This window comes from Echeneis naucrates, chromosome 18 (genome assembly GCF_900963305.1).
Source record: "Echeneis naucrates chromosome 18, fEcheNa1.1, whole genome shotgun sequence".
Taxonomy (NCBI): domain Eukaryota; kingdom Metazoa; phylum Chordata; class Actinopteri; order Carangiformes; family Echeneidae; genus Echeneis; species Echeneis naucrates.
Window position 1 is genome coordinate 3,243,369 of NC_042528.1, and position 23,053 is coordinate 3,266,421.

At 42.7% G+C, this 23,053-nt stretch overlaps 1 protein-coding gene across 1 annotated transcript; it reads left to right on the top strand.

Moving 5' to 3' along the window:
* The first annotated feature begins 70 nt into the window (after positions 1 to 70).
* gal3st3 (galactose-3-O-sulfotransferase 3) lies at positions 71 to 22,967 on the top strand. The gene is made up of 4 exons (XM_029526927.1): positions 71 to 108; positions 20,213 to 20,315; positions 21,036 to 22,291; positions 22,915 to 22,967. The coding sequence occupies exons 2-4, from the start codon at positions 20,233 to 20,235 to the stop codon at positions 22,965 to 22,967; spliced, it is 1,392 nt and encodes a 463-aa protein (XP_029382787.1). The 5' UTR covers positions 71 to 108; positions 20,213 to 20,232.
* Positions 22,968 to 23,053: the final 86 nt, after the last annotated feature.

Below are 23,053 nucleotides of genomic sequence, written 5' to 3' on the forward strand. Positions count from 1 at the left end.
TGGTGGTGGTGGAGGAGGTGGAGGAGGAGGAGGAGGAGGCGGCGGGGGGCGGGAGAGAAATCACCGCCGAGACCGTCACTTCACATCACAGCGCCCGGGATGACAAAGGTGGGTGACGGTGTGTTTTGTCGGCGTGTCTGTCCTACATGGCGTCTCTAATCCCGTCAGCAGGAGTGGGAGAGCATCTGTCTGCTGCGCGTTTGGAAACAGAATCAAAAAGAATAAAGAAGAAGGGAAAAGAAAGCGGAGAGAGCGTTTAGAGGCGTTTATGTTTGTTTGTGTGCTCCTCTTTCTGCCCCCCCCCCCCCCTTCTCCTCCCCAAATCTTTATCTGCCCCTCGGTGGGCACATTTACGCGCAGACAGCCGCCTCGTTGGCATAAAAGCAGATTTACGGACACTTTCTTCCGTTTCTCCCGTAAAGCAAAGATGTATTCCCAGTGTGCCATTTGGAGAAGCGATTTCATTCAGCACGACCCCCCCTCCTGCTCCAAAAAAAAAAAAAAAAAAAAAAAAATTAATCTGATCTGGCCCACATTTCGCAGTGAGACCTCTGGAGGTTTTTTTTTTTTATTATTATTATTATTTGTTTTGTCCCGAAACAAGCATCGTGTGTGTTATTATGTGTGTTGTGTTGTGTTAGCAGGGGGGTGATGGGGGGAACAGAGGAGGAGGAGGGTGTTTATCATGATCGCCTCCTTGAGCGCCTGAGGTTTGTCGGGATGATGGATTTCTGTTCGGTCAGATTAGGACTGTGTGAACACCTTATGCCGGGAAATGAATGAAACTGCACGTACAGATGAACCGCCGGCGTTTTCCCCTTTGGTGCAGGCTGAGGAGGGGAGGCAACAATGAACGACAAACTATTTATAATCTGCAGCTTTATTGGATGAAGTGTAACTCCCAATTGTTGCATGCGTGTTCAACATTTCCAGTAGTTATTGGTTTTTGGTGGAAGTAAGTTTTTTTTTTTTGTTAGTTTGTTTTTTTCCCATCTGACCTGTTTGGTGTTGCAACAACTATTAAGTACTTTATCAATGTGGCATCAAGATTTATATTTTCATCTGATGAAAGGAAGGGATTGTGTAATACCAATATTTCCAGTGGGAGTCTAAACGAATTTGACAGTGAGGCTCAATGTTTGATAAAAAAGAATTAAGCATTCGATTTTATTTATACTCCCAAATACCAAGTCTGTATGCAACACCCTCCTTAGACCAATTCTCTCATGCAGCAGGGATAAAAATGGACAAAGCTCCAGGTAGAGCAAGAGAGGAAAGGACTTTATCCTGCTCACACAGTAATAAATTCATTTAAGTCTTTTTCCTTTTGCAGAAAAAAGCTAAACGTTCATGGACATGTTTTTTTTTTTTTTTTTTTAGGGGTACTTATTATTGGTGTTAAGCAAATAATCAAAAGGCACTTACATGCATGCACACTGACGCTTTCCAGGTGCTGGTTATGTGTACAGAAATATCCAAACAGTGACGTACTTTGTTCCCAATTATCTCTTTCGGTTTTTATCCACAGATGTGGATGGACCTGAGGGAGAGCACTTTCTACTATTATGTTACATTTTAAAGACTACACCGCTAACCCTTTTAGTCATTCAAATAATATATTAATAATGAAAATAATCATTAGTTCTAATTCGGCCTAATTGAGGATAACTTGAACTGATGGGAGTAATGTATAAAGCTTTTCCCCCTCTTGTCACCTTTTTTTCCATCCATTTATCAGACCATTACTCCTCCTGTCTGTCTTGTCTCCTTCTGTCTCTCTTTTTGTCCTCGTCCCTCCGCCCCTCCTCTGTGTCTTCAGGAAGTAGGTTAAGAAACGGGAGGGGAGGTGATTTAATAAACCCTTTTGCGGCAGGTCATTTACGAGCACAGACCTGAAAAGGTTTCTTTTTTTTTTTTTTTTTTCTTGCACGTCCACGAGAAAGGCACAAGACGGAGTGATGAATGTGTGCGCTGTCAGGGGAATAGCAATGTCGACAATAACAATGGAGGTGAAGGGAGAGGGGCGTTACAACAGTGATACACAAACTAGTAAATAGACTCGCACGCACGCACACACAAATGAACAGAGAGCCTCCTGAAAGAAGTCAATATGATAAAGTGTGCTGACTAAAATTCACTGCATTGCTGTTAAAGCTCGTCACAAGAGCCTTTTTAGAAGGAGGGTGCCCTGTAAAGACTGACGCTTCGAAAAAGGAGTTTATTTATACAATGTTAGACCATGACATACAGCTCTGTGTGGCTGCCTGCTATATCGTGTCCCTGATGATGGTAGTTCTCAGGCTGTGCGCCAAAAAAGCAGTCTTTACTGCCTCCCTGTGAGGAAAGAGACCCAGAAATACTGCTATATAAAACAAATTCCGTCATTTATCTGAGTAAAAAGGCAGGCTGTTTGCAGATACTGCCTTAAAGTCAGAGGTCTGTAGGATCACCAGCCATAGAAACTGAGATATGTGAATATGGGTTGTCGTTCATTTAGTCTCTCTGGCATGAAATATGGGAATGATTTACACAAATCCAGACTGAATCAGAGCCACTCAATTCACCGTGATTCCTTGCTTAACCTTTATTTGACCTACGAGGCCTACTAAGATAACACTCTTACTTGCCGTGATGAGAGACGACATAAAGGAAAATCCCTCATGATGGGGAAACGGCGGGCAGCGATTTGCAGAGAGCAAGAAAAAAGAAAAATAGTCGCAGAGGTGAAGCTTTGACTTAGAGGGAGTGGAAAGTCACTCATAGCTCAGACTCACACGAGACTCAGCAGACAAGAAAACAACACAAACAGAAGTGCAAGTAGAGAGCGGTGCCCTTTTTTTTCTTCAGCAGGAGGGGATAATGGGTACGAAGCACACGTGTCAGGGTTCAGGAGGATGTGTGGTTTGAAATGGACACCGCCGCGATCAGCAGGTTGTCTTGATGGGTATTAGTGGAGGTCGTGACTGGTGTTTAAGATGAACTGTGAGGCCGAGTGATTAGAGTGCTTGTGATTAAAAATTTACTTGTGGGCTTCTCTGCTCACCACAGAGATGTGAGGGAATGTGTGTGTGTGTGTGTGTGTGTGTGGATGTGAGCCCAGGAAAGATTATTTCCGATGTTAACAAACCTCTTGGTTTGACCCTGGCTAGCTGGCAACAAAACACCCACCCACCCACACACAGACACACACACACGCACACCGTCCACTTGATCTGTTGTTAGGATGATGCTGGCTTTGAGCAGCCCTCCTTGCAGAACCACTAGCACACACACACACACACGCACTTGCACAAACATACACAAACACTGAACACGGGCCAGCTTTCAGTCACTGTAATGCATTAGTCCAAAGGTGCTTTTCGTCCTTCCTGTGGCTGGGGACCTAAATGATTCTGATGTGCAGGCAACGCAGCCATATTTCAGATAGGTGGTGAAATTAGAGGTGAGACTTGGTTGGATGAGTGAGCGAAGTTGAAAATGACCTCTCCTCCCCTTTGCTGTTGCCGTCATTAAGTGAAATTGATCCCCCGGGGAGCGCAGCAGCCCCTGGGCGAACAGGACACATCTGTACAGTTCCACTCACTTGTACCTGAATGTTAACAAGGGAGCGAAGGCTTTGAAAATGCTGATGAAAAATTCAATCTAACGAGCCCTTTACGTCTTGTCCAAAATTTAGAAAAGCTTTTATTGAGGTGGCATGTTCGCCATGGCTCTGTCTGCGGCTGCTGGTGCCAGATGAAGACAGATGGACGAGGGTTTTGTCAGGGTTTGGGCCCAGCTCCAGGGCGCTGCCCTTGGTGCGAATGTTTTCATCTACTTGTAGATGTCCGACAGCCCGATTCCAGCAGACCCTGGATTAAAACGGTCTGGGCAGGAAGATTAGGCGGGCAAAGTCCTGTATCTGGATAGCCCTGCTGTTCTGCCCAACATTTATCTATTATTTATTATTTATTCTGAGGTCAGCCCAGTCCTCCCATGGTCAGAGCTTTTAACAAATTTAGAGCAGCACCCTGATTTTTCTCTAAGTGTCTAACTATCTGATTCAGAGTAAATCAAAGCCTGAAGTTGTGTTTAAAGTCAGTGGGATTAGTTTACACAGACAAGAAATGTGATTTCAGGAGTGGAGAGGTTCGGAGTGACGTAACAGTTCCTCAACCCCAAAAAAGGCTGGATCCTGTATTTTTATTTCTGTAATTCTTTTATAGCCTACCACTGAGAAAACAATCTTATAAAAGCATCCATTAAGTGGCATGAACAGATCAATGTGCCCATAAATTTGCCACAGTGCTCAGTGTATATGGAGATCTACCATATAAATTGGGCAAACTTTTATCTCCTGATGAAGATTGTGTGATATGATTGAAAGCTAAATGGACATTGAGATGAGACACTCATCTGGGCATGACTCCAGCTATTTGCGGCAACCATATTATGATTATAGCTCTTTTTCTGATTAATCAGATTAGATTTTTATATAACTGTAATCAGATTATTGCTTCAAATGAGATTGGAGTGATTTATTGGAATGCACCAGTTCCCAATGTCGTGTTTACTTTTTAATCTTCTGCTTATTGTGTTTCCTTTTTAGTTTTGCCAACAGTGTCCCAGCTGAAACTTGACAATGAGTTCAGATACAGAGGGCATGTTCGTCACAGCTCTGATTGGATAGCAGTGCGTTGCGTTTAGCGTTGACCCTCCCTTTCCCATGAACCCTGAGGAAACACAAGCCCCCCTCCGAGGAAAGTGAAAAAGCCTCATCAAACAAAACACAATCATCCAGGAGAACAAATGAGCCCAGCCAGTAAGGACATACTGCGTCGGCCACCAACTCTAGGGTTTATGACAATGAGCCATTCGATACGTTATCTATAGAATCAGCTGGAGAGAATGATATAGAAACCAGACACTTCCAACTGAATATCACTTTCAGCTTCAATGGAAACCATCACCAGGACGCTCTGTGTTCGGACGAACACTTGATGCCGTTGACTTCTCAGTGACACAGAACTTTTTCTGCCGTTGTCCATTTTTTATTTCTGTATCTCCTCGTTGCGTAGAGTTTGTGAAATGGCTGGTTCCTTGTAGCTGAAATGAGCTTCCTTTGTTATTAAAATATGCTGTGTTCCTATTGTTCAATGGCTGAGAGACTCAGACAAGGATTAATGCGGGACACCTTCAAGGACTTAACTGTGCTGACAAATGCTTTTCTGTTTTTTATTGAATGCTGTAATCATTAGATGAATTTGGCATCAATGCAAAGCATTTTTTCTCAGGAAAAAATTCCAGGTTCCTATTTGTATAAAAGTTTAAATATCTGTGTTTATTTTCCAAGTTACCTGGATTGTTTATCTTCATTTTCCATGATCTTTGAATATAACTTTGATTAAGAGCAGCGCAAACATAACTGAGTGCTTTTGAAATACATATTTTCTCTGTTCTCTTTTGATTCTTCTCCTCTCATATCTGCAGTTTGCCACGTCCCTTTTTTTTTTTTTTTTGCCGAATCCTGAAGCGATGTTTGGTCTCATAAACAGCAAGAACTTAATGAGTGTGTTGAGATGCCCAGGCAGGCGAGGAAAAGCCTCTGTGAAGTGCCAGAGGTGTTTCCTTCAGTCAGGAATGTTTTAAACCTGGCAAGAGAGGAGGTGTGTGTGTTCCTGTCACATGCTTACCTGTGAGTATGTGTGAACGTTTGCAGTTGATGAGCTCTGGCTGTGTACATGTGCTTCATTTATTCACCCCAGTGTCTGGCTGTGTGTGTGTGTGTTGGGTGGTGATGTGACACAGAGGGCACCCTCCCCTGGGGGTTCTTGTCTGGTGGTTTAATTAATCTGTTTTTCGGCTGGAGGATCTCTGTTATCAGGCCCTTACAGAGAGGCTGGCTGCGTCCAAACATCACGATCCTATAGAGCGAAACACAGGTACACACTCCAAAACACAGACACACACACACACACACACACATTTGTGCATCTATATTTGTGAGGGCTCTCATTCACATCCTGAAATGTTCTGCCTTTTACTGTCAGTTTATGTCTGCTGTTGATCAATCAAACAACTAGGTGGGTTGATTGGTTAAAGTGACATCATGCGTCATCGTCCACATATAACCCTTAAAGTAAAATTAAATTGCCCTTTAATGAAGCCAAAATGTCCTCATTCTCAAAGTCTTTTGTCCTCATAAGGATGGCCAAGCCAAGAGGGTAAACATACACATGCACCAATAAATCAAAGTGTGGCACAGAATGCAGGTAAATACAGGTGTGCAAGCAATCAAATACGCACACAAACACATGCCAACACACACAGTGAAACGCTGATACACAGGCTGTGATGCACACACAGAAACGTAAAGGCATCTCCACCTCCAGCCAATCACACACACTCCCTTTCTCTGGCTCCCTGCCCTTTTTGTTTAACTTTTCCAGTAACGCACATCATTTCTGCCGGCGGACTATAGAGCAGTCTGGGTGTTTTGGTCCAGATGCTCGAGTGGCGTGTGAAATCTGATTACAGTCTTGCACAGCTTCCCTCAACGGAGGGAGGGCAATCACTACTGCAGCCGCCTCGCCTGCCCCGCCTGGTTGACCCCCCCCCCCCCCCCCCCCCCCCCCCGCCCGATATCCTTTCTTCTTATCTCTCTGGATCTGTGTGCCTGCAGCACATCTGTATGTGGAGGGACTCCTTCCTGCAATGTATGTGTTTTACTCAGAGAATATTTTAGCTTTTCGTCCCTTACTGCTAGTTGGCGTTATTTCTTTAAATCATACATGATCATGTTTAACATGTAAGTTCTATTACAAACACTTTTTAATTGATCTAATCCCTTCCTTTCTTGAGAGTAGCTTCTATCACAACCCCAGGCACACGACTTTTCAGCATCTGCAGGGGTCTAAATCTTGACAGACCCGTTTAACCGCACAATTTAGATGAATTATGAATTCATTAAAGAAGAAGATGACAAAAAAGAACAGGACTTCAAACAAGCCGTTACTTGAACTCCGCGGTTATAGTCTAAGCTTTAGTAACACCTCACTTGGATGCATACTTGGATCACACTTTTTCCACGTTTCTCCACATTTACAGAAAAAGGTGGTGAGGTCCTTGTGCAAGCGCTGTCTTCTTTAACCTGCAATATCTGCTGTTCCTGGAAATTGCCTGTTATCGTTTCATCGACCTTCTGTCCACATATTTTCTCTCAGCTCAACACATTTTTTCGGTTTTTCCTTCGTCTGCATGATCACCTGCCTGCCAAATAACTGTTTTTCCACCTGCTCTCGTCCTCCTGTCGCTGTCTGTGCCCTGTTTCCTACATCACTGATGCAGTGATAGATTTAAACGATGCCTTCATTAAAATCTATTTCCAGGGCTGTAATGAGCAAATATAAAACAAGTCTCATGCATCATAGCAGTTTAATAATTTATTTAAATATAAATTACCTCATTTACATTTTTCGCAGATGAAACCAGGACTCCTCACTTTCCTCTCTTGCCCAAAAAAAAAAAAAAAAACGGTAAAAATTATAGAAATTTTGCCTCCTCTCTTTTTCCTTCCCTGCTCACTTCATCCTCACCTTCTTGTTTCTTCAATGCCAGAGTTTGGCCACAGGCAGCTTGCCATCTGCTTTTGACATTTTTAAAATGAGGAGAACTTGTGAGAACAGCGTGTTTATTGTTCCATTGCGGTTAATTATTCACACTCTGGCTCTCTGTGTTCAGAACGGGTGACTATTTGGAGGCATTGCCTGGCACTAAGCAGGACTGACACTCTTTGAAGAATCTGGATTTTTGAGCCGGTCTTTTTGATTCCTTTCTTTTGCTCTGCTCCGGAAGTGACAGTCGGAGCTGACACCAGAATGAGACGCGCCTATTCTCAGTCCAGCTTTTTATCCTCTGACCTCTCCGCCCCGCTGAGCGTCAGATCTGCACGCCCCGGAGCCATTACAGCCGCATGGCTTTGAGTGACATATTCACAACAGGCCATTTTACTCGTCATATTCATACCAAATGGTTTCCAGTGGCAGTCGGCCAACAGAGAGAGCACATGCTGTTCCTCTTTGGCCAGAAAAAGAAATTAAGAAATACTTTTTTAAATATTTGAAATCAATAAATAAATTCTCTTTTCCCTTTGAAGCTTTTTCTTTTTAGCTTAAGGTGAAACTGCACATTATAAAATCACCTGCAAAAATGAATAAACATTCATTTGTGTCTGCTAATGAGCAACATTAACATTTGTTATGTAGTTACAAGTTATTCTGCAGATGAAGATTTAAAACAATAATATAATACTACAAAGCTGAACTACGTTATTCAGCTTCTTCCGTCATATTCTGGCATAAAACAGTCAACAGCTAGATGGCTGGTTCAGGTTATTGACATTATTCACTACTGAATCAGGAGGCTTTTAAATATACAGTAGAATATGAAAAAGATAAAAAAAAAAATTAAAATATTATGCACCCTCCTTCAGTGCTTGTTATGAATAACGATTTCTTAAGAGTGTTGCAGTCATTTCAAACACTTTTCTAAAAATCACCTTCTTAATCTTTTGATCAACATTCAAGGCCAGTCATCAGTTAAACGCTGCTGTTTGCCGGAACTGGACATTCTTTCTTCCTCCCTCTAATTGCTCCACAACTTACCCTGAAACACAGTCAACATTATGGCTTACTTGCTTTCTAATTTCTCAATTATCACCACAGACGCAACCAGAATTAACAAGGGACCGCTCTTCTATTAGTATGATAAACGGGGTGATTCACTTGCTCTACTGATAATCAGCAAACTAGACACCCTATTAAACTCGTTTGACCCATTCATAATTGGTATGAATGAAGATGGCGCCTTCTCAAGCGGTATCTAATTGCTTGCAGGGATTTTCAATATCAGAGCAAGGTTATATTGATGTAGTACATATTGATCTTATTGCCTCTTGCATGGGGTGCTCATTAGCTTATGCGGTGTTTGTAAATGCAGCAATGTGGGTGTAACGGACACGAGGGTGGGGGCCTCAGCAATCAGGGGTGATGGCACTTGTTTGTGAGATCACAGCTTGTTTATTGGATCCTGTTTTCCATGCTGTTTCTTCCAAAAAAAAAAAAAAAAAGTATGTAACAGCACGTATTTAAAAATAAACTTTACATTACTTTTGTAATGTGATAATTTTTTTTCCCTGTAAAGAACCTTTAGATACCATGACATCTAATCACATCTAATTGAACTCTTAACTGTGCCCCAGTTGGTTTCTGCTGGAGCCTTATCAGTTTCATCGCCCTGATAAAGAAACAATTATCACCTCATGGTTTTTCTTGTTAGCTGGTAATTGTTAGAAACCTTCCTCAGTTGACACAGTACCCCCTCAGGTCAGTTATCATGCCTAAATAAAGCTTTGCGCTGTGGCTGCATATGCACGGGGGCCCAGATGTTGAGCAGTGTACGTCCTTGCATTATAATGACATTAGCAATATGGTGATTAATGCACCCCTCATTATAGTGTGTCATTAACAGAGCACTGATTCACAGCCTCATATGCCTCTGCAGCGTATCCGAATACCGTAAGTCCTGCTATGCTTCTACCAATCACCACAGGCCACCCCTGTCTGTCTGTCCACCTCTGTCGTGTTTGCAGTGCACTGATGAAAGCCGACAAGCTTTTCTTAAACAATCTTGTCCGTACTTCACTGTGGTGCTGAGGAGCCTTTAATGTTCCCTCTCTCTCCGATTGTGACAGCGTCTCTTCCTAATTGCAGCGTGCAGGCAGTTCTTTTTAGTTTTCGGCTCTGGTGCTGGCTGAATCAAAGCTCTCTGGCTCGAGATGCTCCCGGTGGGGGGAAAGCAGGGTGAAGTGGAGGCTTTCAGAAAGGGATGACTGCTGAAAAAATACAGTAACTCTGAGATTTATACATATTGCTTGTATGTTATACTGATGAAGTGATGCCTTCTTTTAACATGAAGTGAAAAGGGAAAAAAAACCCTTAAGTGGCACACTTAAACAGCAACGCAGAAGCTTTGTGAAAAACCTAGAATTGCTGTTTTGTACCTGCAACAAAGGCTAACATCCTGGCAGGAAGTTGGCTGTGGTTTTGTTTGCTGAAGGTGTCAATATTTCATTGCCAACCGAGAGACTGGTGGTTAATTTCTAAGAAAAATAAATGATAGGCTTGCATTTCAAATATCCACTTATATCAACTGATTGTCACGAATGGAAAACAGCCTTCAGATTAGATTATTTTAAAGCACGCTCGCTAGGTGGTTGACAACTTGATTGACATTATGAAAGAGGTCAAAACTCACAAAACATATCATATCAAGTTTAATTTATAATTTACACTTTATAATGAAAATGCAGAAAGAAAACAGCCAACAACGAGAGCACATACAAATCTGAAACACTTCCCGAAATGTGCCCATTTGAAATGAAATTTTTTGAGGAAATTTAAAACTCAGCATGTTAGTATTCCCACTGGGAGTGTGATTTGTATTTAGTTTGTGTTCCTAGTTTTATGCCAACACACCAATTTAATTGCCCTGAGTTGTCAGGATTATGACCTGCTCGTATAACACATGAGCCCAAAGGGACAGTACATGAATTTGGCAAACTGGTTATAATCCAGCTGTTTGGGATATTTATATTTTCACATGCAGCTTCTCCTGGTACTGTCTGTCTATATGTAGAGTTGTAGTGCCTGTGTGAAAGCAACTGGAGGCAACTGGCAGAAGTCATCATCTTTAAAGAATACGCTCGCTGCGCTGACTAGCTTTCCTTGAGTCTCGGCCAACATTATTATTCAAACATTATCACACATCCATCACTAAAACAAAACATAGCATGTAGGCGAAGCAGGGTGTGTTTATGTGCGAAGAGAAAGAACAGATGATGCTGTTGTTATTTGACTTCTCCAAACAGAACGACGTCTTGCTGATGTTTTCTGCCTCTCCTTCCTGTTCTCTTGCTGGATTTGGCTTAAGGCGCTTGCCAGTAAGAAATAATCTAAAAGGCTTTCTTCAATAAGCGCAGAAGTACGAGGCCTGATGTTGATTCTGCCTGCTCAATCAGTCTCGGGCTTTTTCCATGTTATCCCATTCTGTTTGTCTTCCACCAAATCTAATCTTTCTCTCTTGCTGCCTTTCTACAACCCTCTTTTCCATCCACCCCTTCGCTCCCCTAGCCCCCCCCCCCACCCCACCCTCTCATCACTCTCTCTGGGGGGTCATTTAGGGTGAGGTAAAGCCTGTATCTGTGGGTCCACAGGGAGTCTATCCTGCAGACAAGTAATGATCCAGACACACTCTCAGGCGCACTCACGACCAAACACACACACGTAAGTGAACACGGCTGAACACGCACACATTTGCTTACAGACGTGCCCTCAATTCGATTCAGCCTTTTTCTCTCCATCACAAACAGGCCCAGGAACTGGGTGGGGCAAATGCTTAAAAAGCCCTGTTGGGACACTGGTTAGGGAGTCTTGGCTGCCTTTACTGTAAAGATAAAGGGTTTGAAGGTGCTGTGATGGAGAGAAGGCAGTGGAGAAGAGGCGGAGGGGGGAGTCGGGGAGTTTCAGTTTAGTTTAGAGTAATGAGAATTGGAGGGAGGCAGAGGGGAGAGAACGATAAGAGGAGTAGTCCATGCACAAGGGCAGATACAAGCTGCAATCTTCTCTGGCTCAAGGCTCCTCTGCAAAATGAGAAGTGTGTGATTCACACTGATGCAATGCAGCGTTCACCCAGTTCAGCAGTTACGAAATGTCAGCGGGTCAAATTTAGTGATAAATAACCACAAATATTGATTTTAACACAAACAGTTAAGCCTAATGTTAAAAATTAAGCTTCTTCCTGGCTCTGACTGAATGATAATGACATAATTTATGGGTTCCCTGCCTGAAAAGCCAAAAATGGGAATGAGATTGTAATGATTTTTGTCAAATCATAGCTGCCTCTGGAAATAACTTTTACAGGTACAGAATACTGATTTTAAAATAAAATACATTATAGGAGCTTTATAATAATGAGACAAAATGATCAGAGAGCCAATTAAATCTCTGTGACCATGACAATTGTTCCAACTAACTGATTAATCTACCATCTGTCTTCTGACGCACCTGAATAGCCAAGGTGACATGTTACCGTGAGAAGTTCCGTAGTACAGACTTTGTTTTAAATAATTAGCAATAATTGTGCTATTGTTTCAACACAGCCTTTTTTATTAGTATTTTCAAAAAGCCTGTTATCATCGACAGTTGGTCCTCTGTTTGCTTTTCCAGAAAGTAAGCTCAGCAGAGCACTATAAACCCACATGAGTACATACATACTGTAGTGCAGAGAGGATCAAAAAGGATGGTAAATTGTGCAAATGTTTTCCAGAGTGTAGTAAATTCTTCCAGTCCTTTTCATGTTTCCTTTTCCTTGAAGTGCACATGAAGTGTTTGTCTGCAACACAAAATGATTGAGACTGGATGAAAAAGAAATACGCCACTCAAAAAACATCCTTAGTTGTGTGTTAATACTCAGTCGACCTCAAGTCGTTTGACTAGATGTGATTGACAACAAATGTCAGATATAACCTGGTTCCTGACTTCCGAGTCGCTGCTTAAACCTTTTCAGCAGCAGTGAAAAAACATTTTTCATTCTCCATTTTTGAAACCTTGGACTGGCTTTTTGTGTCAGAGACAGATAAAGTAGAGAACACAAAACAAACACAAAATCGATATCGATGAGAAGGACACAACTGTATGAGTTGTTGTTTCACAAAAATAACAACTCTTGAATCTGCATATGTTTTTGACTCTTGCGGAAAATGTTAATTTTCTGCTCCTACAAACTGCTCCCACTGATGCCTGAAATTCACATTGCTGGGATGGATGTGCCATGGCCTACTTAGAGCAAAGCAAAACAAAACCATTCTGACGCTCAAACAGAAATTCACTAATGTGGAGACAATATCTGGCTGAAGAAATAAAATGACAACACAAAAGGCAATTGTTATGTTGCTCCAGGAGGAACAGAGGATTTAAACGAGGCAGAAACAACACAAATAGAAAGATCTTTATTGTGAATCGATATAGTTTGTTGATGTAGAGCCCCATCAGGTAGAGGACAAAGTGAATTAGGCCTGTTAAGTCCTGAGACACTTATTTTATGCTGCGAGAGCAAAGAAGAACCTTCCCCACGTGACTTCGATCTACCCAAGTATACAATGGGTTTAAAAATATTTCCACTCTTTGGGCTCTCTGACTTTACCAAAAAGGTAAATGAGGTTGAGGTTGCAAACGTGGAGCAGCGGAGAGGCGGATGAAGAAGGCGTAACTGTGGAAAAATAATTTCAAGCCTCATATCTGCAATTGATTTTAAGAATTTCAGAGATAAAGCCTCAGACATAAGCAAACTGCCCTCTTGCAAAATTAATTGATTTCTTAGATGGCCCACGATGGCCTTTAAGGATTTCTTAAAATGCTTTTATTTATCCTGCCTCGTCCCATACAAACCTCATGAGTTATATGCTATGTGTGTGTGTGGAGGAGGAGGGGGGGGGGGGGGGGGCGGTATTTCATTCTGAAGAAAATCCTCAAATCATTTAAAATATAATAAAGTCTTTGTCCTTGAACAGCTGCCGGTTTTAATGGCAAGACAAATTTATACATCCGGCTGCAGCTGTTTCCAGCACAGGCTCGGCTCTGCTGCCTCTCCAGTCATGCCCCCCCACACACACACACACACACACACCCACAACAAGGTCAATTCAAGCTCTACACACATTACAACAAAAGCTCTACAAAACATTATCATATGTGATGCCTATTGGTCGCTGCAAAGCCAAAAACTGACGTCTGGGTCAGCAGGAGGGAAATGATATGGACCTTTCAGTCACCACATCTGGGATTTGAAACTGGCCTCGAGTTTTATCTGGCAGTGCAGAAAGCTTTGTTTTTATTTGTCCGTGCCGTCTTGACTCTATCATAGTGAAGGTTAATTTGCAGCTTTCAGATTTGTTAAAACAAATTAAAATTGATGTCACCCCACCTTGATGCTTGAGGTTTTCTGACCTATGGCAAAAATACTCGGCGACATACATTTATTTTAAAGTGAATGCATCTTTACCTAGCAGGTCCTGAAGCTTTGTTCAACAGGAGGAGGTGTTACACAGTTTTGTTTTGTTTTGTTTTTTTTTTTAACCTTATGTTGCTTTCTGGTATATAAAACAATACATTTAGACTGATTTGATTTAACTGCAGTTATTGCTTCTTTTCATTCATTTTCAACAAAGCCAATTTAGCAGTCACAGAGAGTACTGCTGCTGAGGCTATGAAAACATTAACACGGCATCTTCTACGTGTCTTAAAATGAGTTTTGTCAAGTTGGAGAAAATTACTAATGTGATACATCTCAGCAGGTTAAGGCTGGCGGATTTCAAAGCCAGATCACAGATTACTCTGAGCTCTGCTATCAGGCAGACTTGTACTGACTTGTATTTCAGTGTAGTTTAAGAGCAGGACGTTTGTGTATTTGGCTGCTTTTTTGCGTGAAGTGTCACAGGTGTTTGGAATACAGACTCACCTGAGCCAGCACGCTCCTGCAGAGAACTGCACTGCTCACCTCCCTGTTGTTCAGTTGCCTTGTCTGCTGTAATGCTGGAATTAATATTTAGAGTAAACACAAAAACTTGTGCAGTGTTTATTACTCTGATATGACAGGAATGTGGCATGAAGAGTGATGCTATGAAGTTTAATTATGTGTAGTGTAGGATAGAGGTCATTTTGGAGCTTGACTAAAAGGGTCTAAATGACATCTTGGCCCCTTTTGCAGAAAAAAATGTGACTCAGAACTCGTGTATTACTCATTTAATTTGACACATCGCAGTGTTAAACGGTACGCTGAGTTTTGCCCTTGGGTTGGTCATCTGGTTACTGATGGCAGGACTGCATGTCCTCTCTCCAGTGGCTGGATCCTGCACAGCTGTGTGTGCACGTTTCACGGCTTGGATGGACGCACCCAGGCACGCAACAGTTACTGCTCTGTAGGGATGTGTCCGGGGGAGGAGGTTGTCTTAAACTGCACACATGGTGTCTCAGTTTGTGTGTGTCGTTTTTCTGAAACCTTGCAGATCATTTGAGGTATAAAAGTCCCTGAAGAGAGGTCAGAGGTCATCATATGAAATCGGTGCAGATGACAAGATCATAGAGAAAGCAGCTGCTGTGGCCCTGGGGCAGAGCATGAAGCTATCTATGCTCATTAGTGTGTGTGTGTCTGTCTGTCTCGGGGGGGTGTGTGTTGCACAGCTGTGTGTGTCAGTGTAAGTGTGCAGTGACAACTTTTTTTTTTTTTTCGTGCCTGTGTTGTGTCACGTACTTCATGGTGTGTTGAGTCTCTGTTTCCCGTTTGTGTGTTACCTTCAGTTTTTCACTGTGTGTATTGTGCGTCTTTTGAGTTACAATTCCTCACTTGCTTGTGCGGAGACTGGCACTGTGCCATCCATCATGGGTTCAGACTTAGCATAAGACAAAAGTCTTCCAAGATGTCTTCCATTTGTTTCCATTCATTCATGAACAGCTGACTGTTTGGAGATACCACATTTTCACAGCGCGGCAGCATCAGCAATGGTGTTATTGTTTAAGAAAAAAAAAAAAAAGTCCTCTGGGAGAAATAGAGGCAAAATGACAGAAAGATTGAAGCACTAGACAGGAAACAGTGCAGGGAAAAGAGAGGAAATAAAATACGAGTCACCTGCAGGAAGAATATGAGAAATCGTCAGATAAATTCCTTTACACATGGGAGTGTCTGTGTAAGCATTTGAGAGTGGCAAAAGTAACTGTATTTTCATGACACCATCATGAAAATACAGATCCAGTGATTAAACATAAACTCAAAAGGAAACCAAACACATTCAGGCAGTCCCCACCCACCCGAAAGTAATGCTCATTCAAGCATTTTTTTTTTTTTTTTTAATGTGAATAATATTTTCCCCTGGACAATTTTTCAAAAACTGATGTATTATTTATCTTAAGTTCTTCACCAAAACCTGGGGTTGGTCAATGTCTGGGTTAAAAAAGGGGTCTTGCTCAGTGTTGTTAATTTTTACACTACGTTGCTAACCAACGTGTGTAACCATGGCAACTTTTTATTCCTCACCTTTTTTTAAATTTTATTTTATTTCCACTTAGTCCATGCCATTCAATATAAACAGGTAAAAGCTCTCATTCAAAGTCTTTGTCGAGTGACCGTGATGTAAAACGGATAATTATTAATATAATCCACTCTGAGCTCGGCGCTAAGCGAACAGACGCCGCCGTTCTCCTCATATGAGGCGGGTTCTTCGTCCTCGGGTCTTGTGAGAAGCACCTCCTTGTGGATTATCCCCTCACCTAATCACTGAATCAACATCCAAATAAAATGGACATCTCTTCTGTCTATCCTTGCTTGTTCGATAACCGAGCGATCTGGTGTCTTTTCATGTGTGCGGCAGAGAAGAGTAGGTGAAGGGAGAAGATGGCAGCAGACGAGGAGTGGATGAAGGGAAGAGATCGAGTCTGCCTGCTTAAAAGCCACTTAAATCCCTTTCTTATTAACTCTCAGTGACACATGATCTTCTCCAGCACACACACACACACACACACACTAACCAAGGGCCACCAACCAGCTCCTCTTACCACAAAAAGCATCTCTGCTGCAAGTTGCATCATGCCAAAGATGGCGTGCTGCTGCCCATCATCAGCTTCTGGGTTGAACTTTGCCACCACTCTCAGAACCATCACTTCATTTACTCTGTTAATTTATCATTCAAACCCGGTTTTCCAGTGACATCGAGCTGAGGGAATTGGCGTAATTGACATTTCTTAGAGCAGTTATGAGAAGTTCATCCTGTTCCACTTTGGTTATTTATTTATTTTATTTTATTTTTTTTTATTATTCTCTTTTTGACATTTAAAGAATAAATGGTTTATAACGAGTAGTTTCTTTTCTGTAGTTTTGGTCATCATATCTTCAGGATATAACAACACTGCAGTCTTGAACACTTGAACTTTGTGGCATTCCAATCAGGCAGGTGATTAAAAAGGTCACCTGTTTAGAACAGGCTAAAAGTAGTTTTTCCTCAAAGTGCCTTCATATTTGACCACAAAGCAAAATATTTTTCTATCCTGCTGTCCTGAAATTTCTTTCCTTGCAAGATTTATTTCCTTTGTAAATAACCTTCACTTTGGTAAAGTGATCTGAACACCCGTCCTGCAGGTTGTGTTCAGATTAGATACAGAGGAGGGAGGCTGACCTGATGATTAAACGAGTATGACAACGCTCTGCTTGGGCAAAGTAAACAAGAAATAAAGGATCAAAATACGGCTGAACCACAATAAGTCGTCGTGTCAAATGGGAAGGATTGTCTAGCTCAGGCTATTTGTTGTTTTCCCATCCTATACATGGCATCAGTCAGCTTCTTCTGAAGGGAAATAGATCTTTGACAGGAACAAAGTGAAGACGAGGAGAAACCTGTTTATTAGACGATTAGGAAACCTTTTCTTCTGCCGAGACAAACATTTCCAACTATCTGTCAAAGCCACATGTTCCATTTGAAAGAAAACATTGGTCACAGGACACAGCAGGGCACGGAGAGCTGAACTGCCTTTTAAAAGCCTGGCGGATGAGTTAGTAGTAATTAGTAATTTGTAATTATTAGTAAGATTGAAATTAAATGATAATTTGCAATTGGCTGCGTTTTGTTTTGTTTTACCCTGGTGACAATTATATCTATATTAATTAAGAGCAAATGCAATATCCTGTACATTTAAACGTAAAAAAAAATCTGAAGATTTCTTAAATCAAATCAATATTGAAGGTAATTAGTTGCATCTCTAATGTGCAGCTATTGCCCTTGCCAAGTCATTGCCTCCCTCAGACTTAAAGGCTGCAGGAGCACACTGCCCCCTCTCCTGCGGGAGTCTAAAAAAGGATCAGATGTCGACTTGAGCTTTGGGTTCGAACAAGTCCCAAAATGGCTGAGTACATGGGGGTTATGAATAATTAATGGCCTCCCTCCTCTCGACATCTGTTGAGGTGCCCTAAAGCAAGGCACTTAATGACTCTGGCTGTGCTGCGAAGTTCCAAAATGGCAACCGTGCGACTGACTCAACTCGGCAGACTTTTCTTGAGCAATAAAAGCTGCATGAAAGTCAAGCGATAAGATCCAGCTGCTGTCAGACAGTTTGGTCATCAGCGGGGCAGAGGACAGGCCGCGTTCACCTCGACAGCCGCGGGCAAGCCTGCCAAAAAGTAATCGAACTGTGCGTCTGCAACATTTGGGAGTGTCAATTAGTGTGAGCGCATTAGTGCCTGAAAGGACTCGGTGCTTTTGTGAGCGTTCGTGCACAATCCAATTGAGCACGAGCACTGAGGCAGCACAGTGCCAGCTGTTCCCCCACCCAAAAAAAAATAAATAAATAAATAAAATCACGTTTCTCTCTTGATTCACTCAGCCCGACACGAGGTCAGCTGTCAGTTCATCAACGAACGCTTAATTACTGTTTGGGAACTATATGTTGATTTTTACTTGAACCTCCACGTACTCCTCCGCAGCAGCTTAATTGGCACATGAAATGATCTCATCCCTATTTATGAGCCCTGCATTTTACATTGAAGGGTGGCTCTTTCTGCCGTTTACTCCCTCCATCCTTTTTAATCTGTGTTTATGCAGTTGGAAGTTGTCTAGTTTTTTTGTTTGTTTGTTTGTTTGTTTGTTTTTTTCGGACAGTAATTTAAGTTAAATCAACTGAATCGATTTAAAAGGAGGTTTTGAAATAATGAATCAAATGGCTTTTTTTTTTATTTGGGGGATTGTGAATTCATTACTTTGGGCTTTTGGGCTTGAAAAAAAACCAAAACAAAGATATTTAAATTTGTCAACTTATCCACCGGGAAACTGTGACTGCAGTTTTCCATTAACACTAAGTAATAAGTTGATTAACGAGAAATTATGCTTTCGTTTGTATTGGAAAGCAGACAACTCCGGTGTGTTGCCTGCACAGTTCGCCCTTAATGATCCTGGAGCAGCAACACTAATGTCCTGTTGTTGCCCGCTGTGTATAATTGATGCACTTATCTGCCACCACTGTGACTTGGCTGACGGCCGCAGGAGTCTGACGAGTCGCCGTGCATGTGCCCGGTGAAAGTGACAGGACAGTGTAATATAGGAAAGAGACCTCGGCCATTGTTATGCAAATGAGCTGGCGTTGGGAGAAGCTTGGATTGCTTCCCAGCTTCTGTTCCTGTCGTAGCTTATCAGCTACGTGGGTCAAGTTCGTGCCGCTCTCGGTGTGAACTGCTGTTTGGTTTTTCACATATGCATCTCCCTCATTAACGTACGAGGCTAGCTGTGTGTCCGGTGTTTGGGTTAAGAGGTTATTAAACAGTGAATGTGACCATTGCAGCGGTAGAAGTAATAAAAGGTATTGTTGGCTGCATTATTAGTGACTAAAGCCAAGCGGCACCACCCTCTCCTGCTAATGGAGCCCAGCAATTATTTTCTGAATAAATCCTTCTGTCTGCGTCCGTCTCTTCATGCTGGCTTTCACCCTATTTCCCCCCTGCCGTCCTTTTTGGTCCTCAGTTCTGGTTCCTTTCATCTTTTCTCTCTCTGAACCTCCCTCTCGTTGTCTCCCCTTGTTCCCTGATCCACCTGTGTCCATTTTTTATTTTTTATTATTTGGTGCTTTCTCATTACACCTCCACCTGCCCCTGTTTTCTATTTATTTATGTATTTATTTGCCTCTTCTCTTCTACATTTCCTCTTGTTGTCGTGTCACCAGTATACTAAAATTTTCCTTTATTTTGGTTTTTGCTTGTTACTACTATCACTTTATTTTGATACTCAGGTATTTCAGGTTCAGCCTCCCCCCTCTCTGTGTGATGACTCATCTTAGAGCATTTTGTGTGCATTGTCCCCTCATTTGTTGCCAGTTCTTCTTGTATCAGAGCTCTTTGTTTCTTTGTTTTTTCTCCTAGTATTTCCTCGTAACCTTTTCCAATTCAAATAAAATGATGAATGATGCTCCTTCGTTCTTGCGTTTTAGATACTTCTTCCAGTCAGTTTAACTTCCCGTGTACTGACCTTTGTCTTTCATTAGGTAGACTGTGAACTTGCCTCTTGTTTTTTTTTTTTTTTTTAAGTTGTGCATTCGGGTCTTTCTCTTGTGTTTCGGTTAAACGCTTTTTCTCTCCCCTTCCGCAGTCGCAGTGAAGCAGAGAGCGATGTCGCAGAAGAAGATATTCCTGGTGATCATTGCCATCAGTACCGTCAGTCTTCTGCTGCACCATGGGGGCCACTTCAGCTGGTGAGCGATTGAAACAGACTCACACGTATACAATCCAAACATACACTTTGTGGCTTAAAGGTTATAGATGTGACGCCCGTTATCTCTGTGATCGCTATGTTGTGTTAGTCACAACGTGGGGAGTGCCAATACACTGCCAAGTTGATGGCAGGACCTATTAGAAATGCTGAGGAAGGCGCCAAACCTGATCTCAACTCCTGTCTCTGTGGTGTCACTTTGCTGAACATACAGTATTTGTTACCCTGTTATCACTATTCAGTTATAGTTTGTCGACCTTTTCACCGCTTTAGTCCCCTCAAAATGAACAATGTGCTGTAGTCCCTACACAGAATTTATTATCTAAGAATTTATATCATTTTTTTATATCAAAAATTGTATCCTCAATATCAATGTCAACTGTTGTTTGACTCCAGTGATACTAACATTGTACCTTTTTTTTTTTATATATATACATTTAACACAAAATTAAATTAAATTACAGTAAACTTCTGCGCTGGCTTAATCCTTTTTCATTGTCTCTTCACTTTTCGCCATATCATCCCATTTCAATTCCCCAAATGTTTTTATTTTCGTGTTGAACACCTCAGTCTCTTCCATTATCTGTCCGGTATCTGTGCACTTACGTCTCTAATGTCCTGATTTTAGCTGGAGTGGCTGCTCCTTTTACTGGAGCTAATGGAGCTTTAAATAAGTGATTATATTTTCTTCTCCTTTGTCCAGGCCCATGGAGGCTTTTCACCTCGGCTGCCCTTCCCTCCGTTCTCATCCCGCCACAGGCCTGAAACCCAAAAGCACCAATGTGGCCTTCCTCAAGACCCACAAAACGGCCAGCACCACCATGCAGAACCTGCTTTTCCGCTTTGCAGAGCGCAACAACCTGACGGTGGCGTTGCCCGTGCAGGCGTGCAGCCACCAGTTCTGCTACCCACGTGTCTTCACCTCGCACTTTGTCCATCCGCACACAATGCCGCCGAACATCATCACCAGCCACATGCGCTTCAACAAGGCGGAGCTGCAGCGCCTGATGCCGAACGACACGATATATGTCACAATACTGAGAGAGCCTGGATCCATGTTTGAATCCTTGTTTAGTTACTACAATCAGTATTGTCAGAGCTTCAAGAGGGTCCCTAACGGCTCCCTGGAGGCGTTCTTAGAGGAGCCCTGGCGTTACTACCGGCCAGATGAAAAAGACTCCATGTATGCACGCAACACCTTGACCTTTGACCTGGGAGGAGACAAGGACCGACCAGCAACAGATGTAGCGTATGCCCGGGCCTTTGTTGCAGAGGTTGATCGGGTTTTCTCCCTCGTGATGATTGCTGAATACTTTGATGAGTCGCTGGTTCTCCTTCGCCATCTCCTCTCATGGGATCTGGATGACATTCTGTATGTGAAGCTCAACATGCGGACCCTGAGCTCGAAACGGAGCCTGTCGCCAGGTCTTCCTTCCAAGATCCGGGCCTGGAATTCCTTAGATGCTCGTCTGTACGATCACTTCAATGCCTCCCTGTGGCGCCAGCTGTCAGCCCTGGGCCCTGCATGCGTGGCGAGGGAGGTGCGACTCCTTCGACGAGCTCAGGATAGACTCATGAAGAGCTGCTTTGGTGAGCAGATGCCTCTTCTGCGCTCAGCATCGCAGATCAAAAACAAGGATCTGCGGCCCTGGCAGCCAATTGGAAAAGTAGACATTGTGGGCTACGATCTACCAGTAAATCTCAGCCACGGCTTCTCGAGCCAGTCCCAGGAGCTCTGCCTCAAGCTCATCATGCCAGAGGTCCAGTACACACGTGTTCTCCTACGTTCCCAGTCCCTGAACTACCGTCGAAACTATCAGCTCCGCTCTCCACAGCAGCCACGTACCCTTCAGCAGCCCATACGCACAGTCCTGCCTCGACATCAAGCCCACCGCAGTCAACAAGCACCTGCAGGAACCGGGTCCACCTCCACCTCAAAGCCTGCTGCAGGAACTCAAGGTTGGACAACGAAGATAAATCCTCACAGAGCAAGGCCTCAAAGATTGGAAAACAGAGACTGAAATATGATGTGAGTGCCCAACTCACATCAACTCACAAAAGGAAAGGAAGAAGGGTAAGACATATCTGGATTTGAACTTCAATCTCTCCCGTGTAAAAGAGCATTAGGCTTGGCAGACACAATGCTGGTTTAAAACCCACACCGGGACTCTGCTAAGTTGTGCACCTCATCACGGCCAACCAAGGTCAATGGGAGAGAGATTTAGGGGAAATTGGCTCTTTGAAGCAAATCTGTTATGTGCAAGCAGGACTCAATAGGGAAGTGGTGATACCAGGCCTATTCTGAGGCACAGACTGGGCTTTGTGTGTATCACACTGGTACAGTATCATGTTACTTGCTTTTATTCTGTCTTTCTTGAACCCCCGTTTGCGCTCTCTCCATAACATATGCCACTTAAAGTCCTTGAGAGAGACATAATGACGTAAAGGGATCAGCTGTCAGGTCTCCAAAGAGCCTCCTAAGAGGCCAGACAGACACTGAGCTCGCCCCCCCCAACCATTATAACAACAGCACAAAAACAACTCTTTTCTCCTTCTTCTCTGAGGAACTCTATATCCTGAAGTGTTTGCGGGAGAAGGGATGGCTAAAAGACACAGAGAAAAAGAGCGACCTTAGCCAGAGGGTGAGATAAAAAACTGCTGGATACTCAATTTGGCCATCCATTTTGACCAAGATTAAAAAAGAGAAAGAAACTCTGTGTC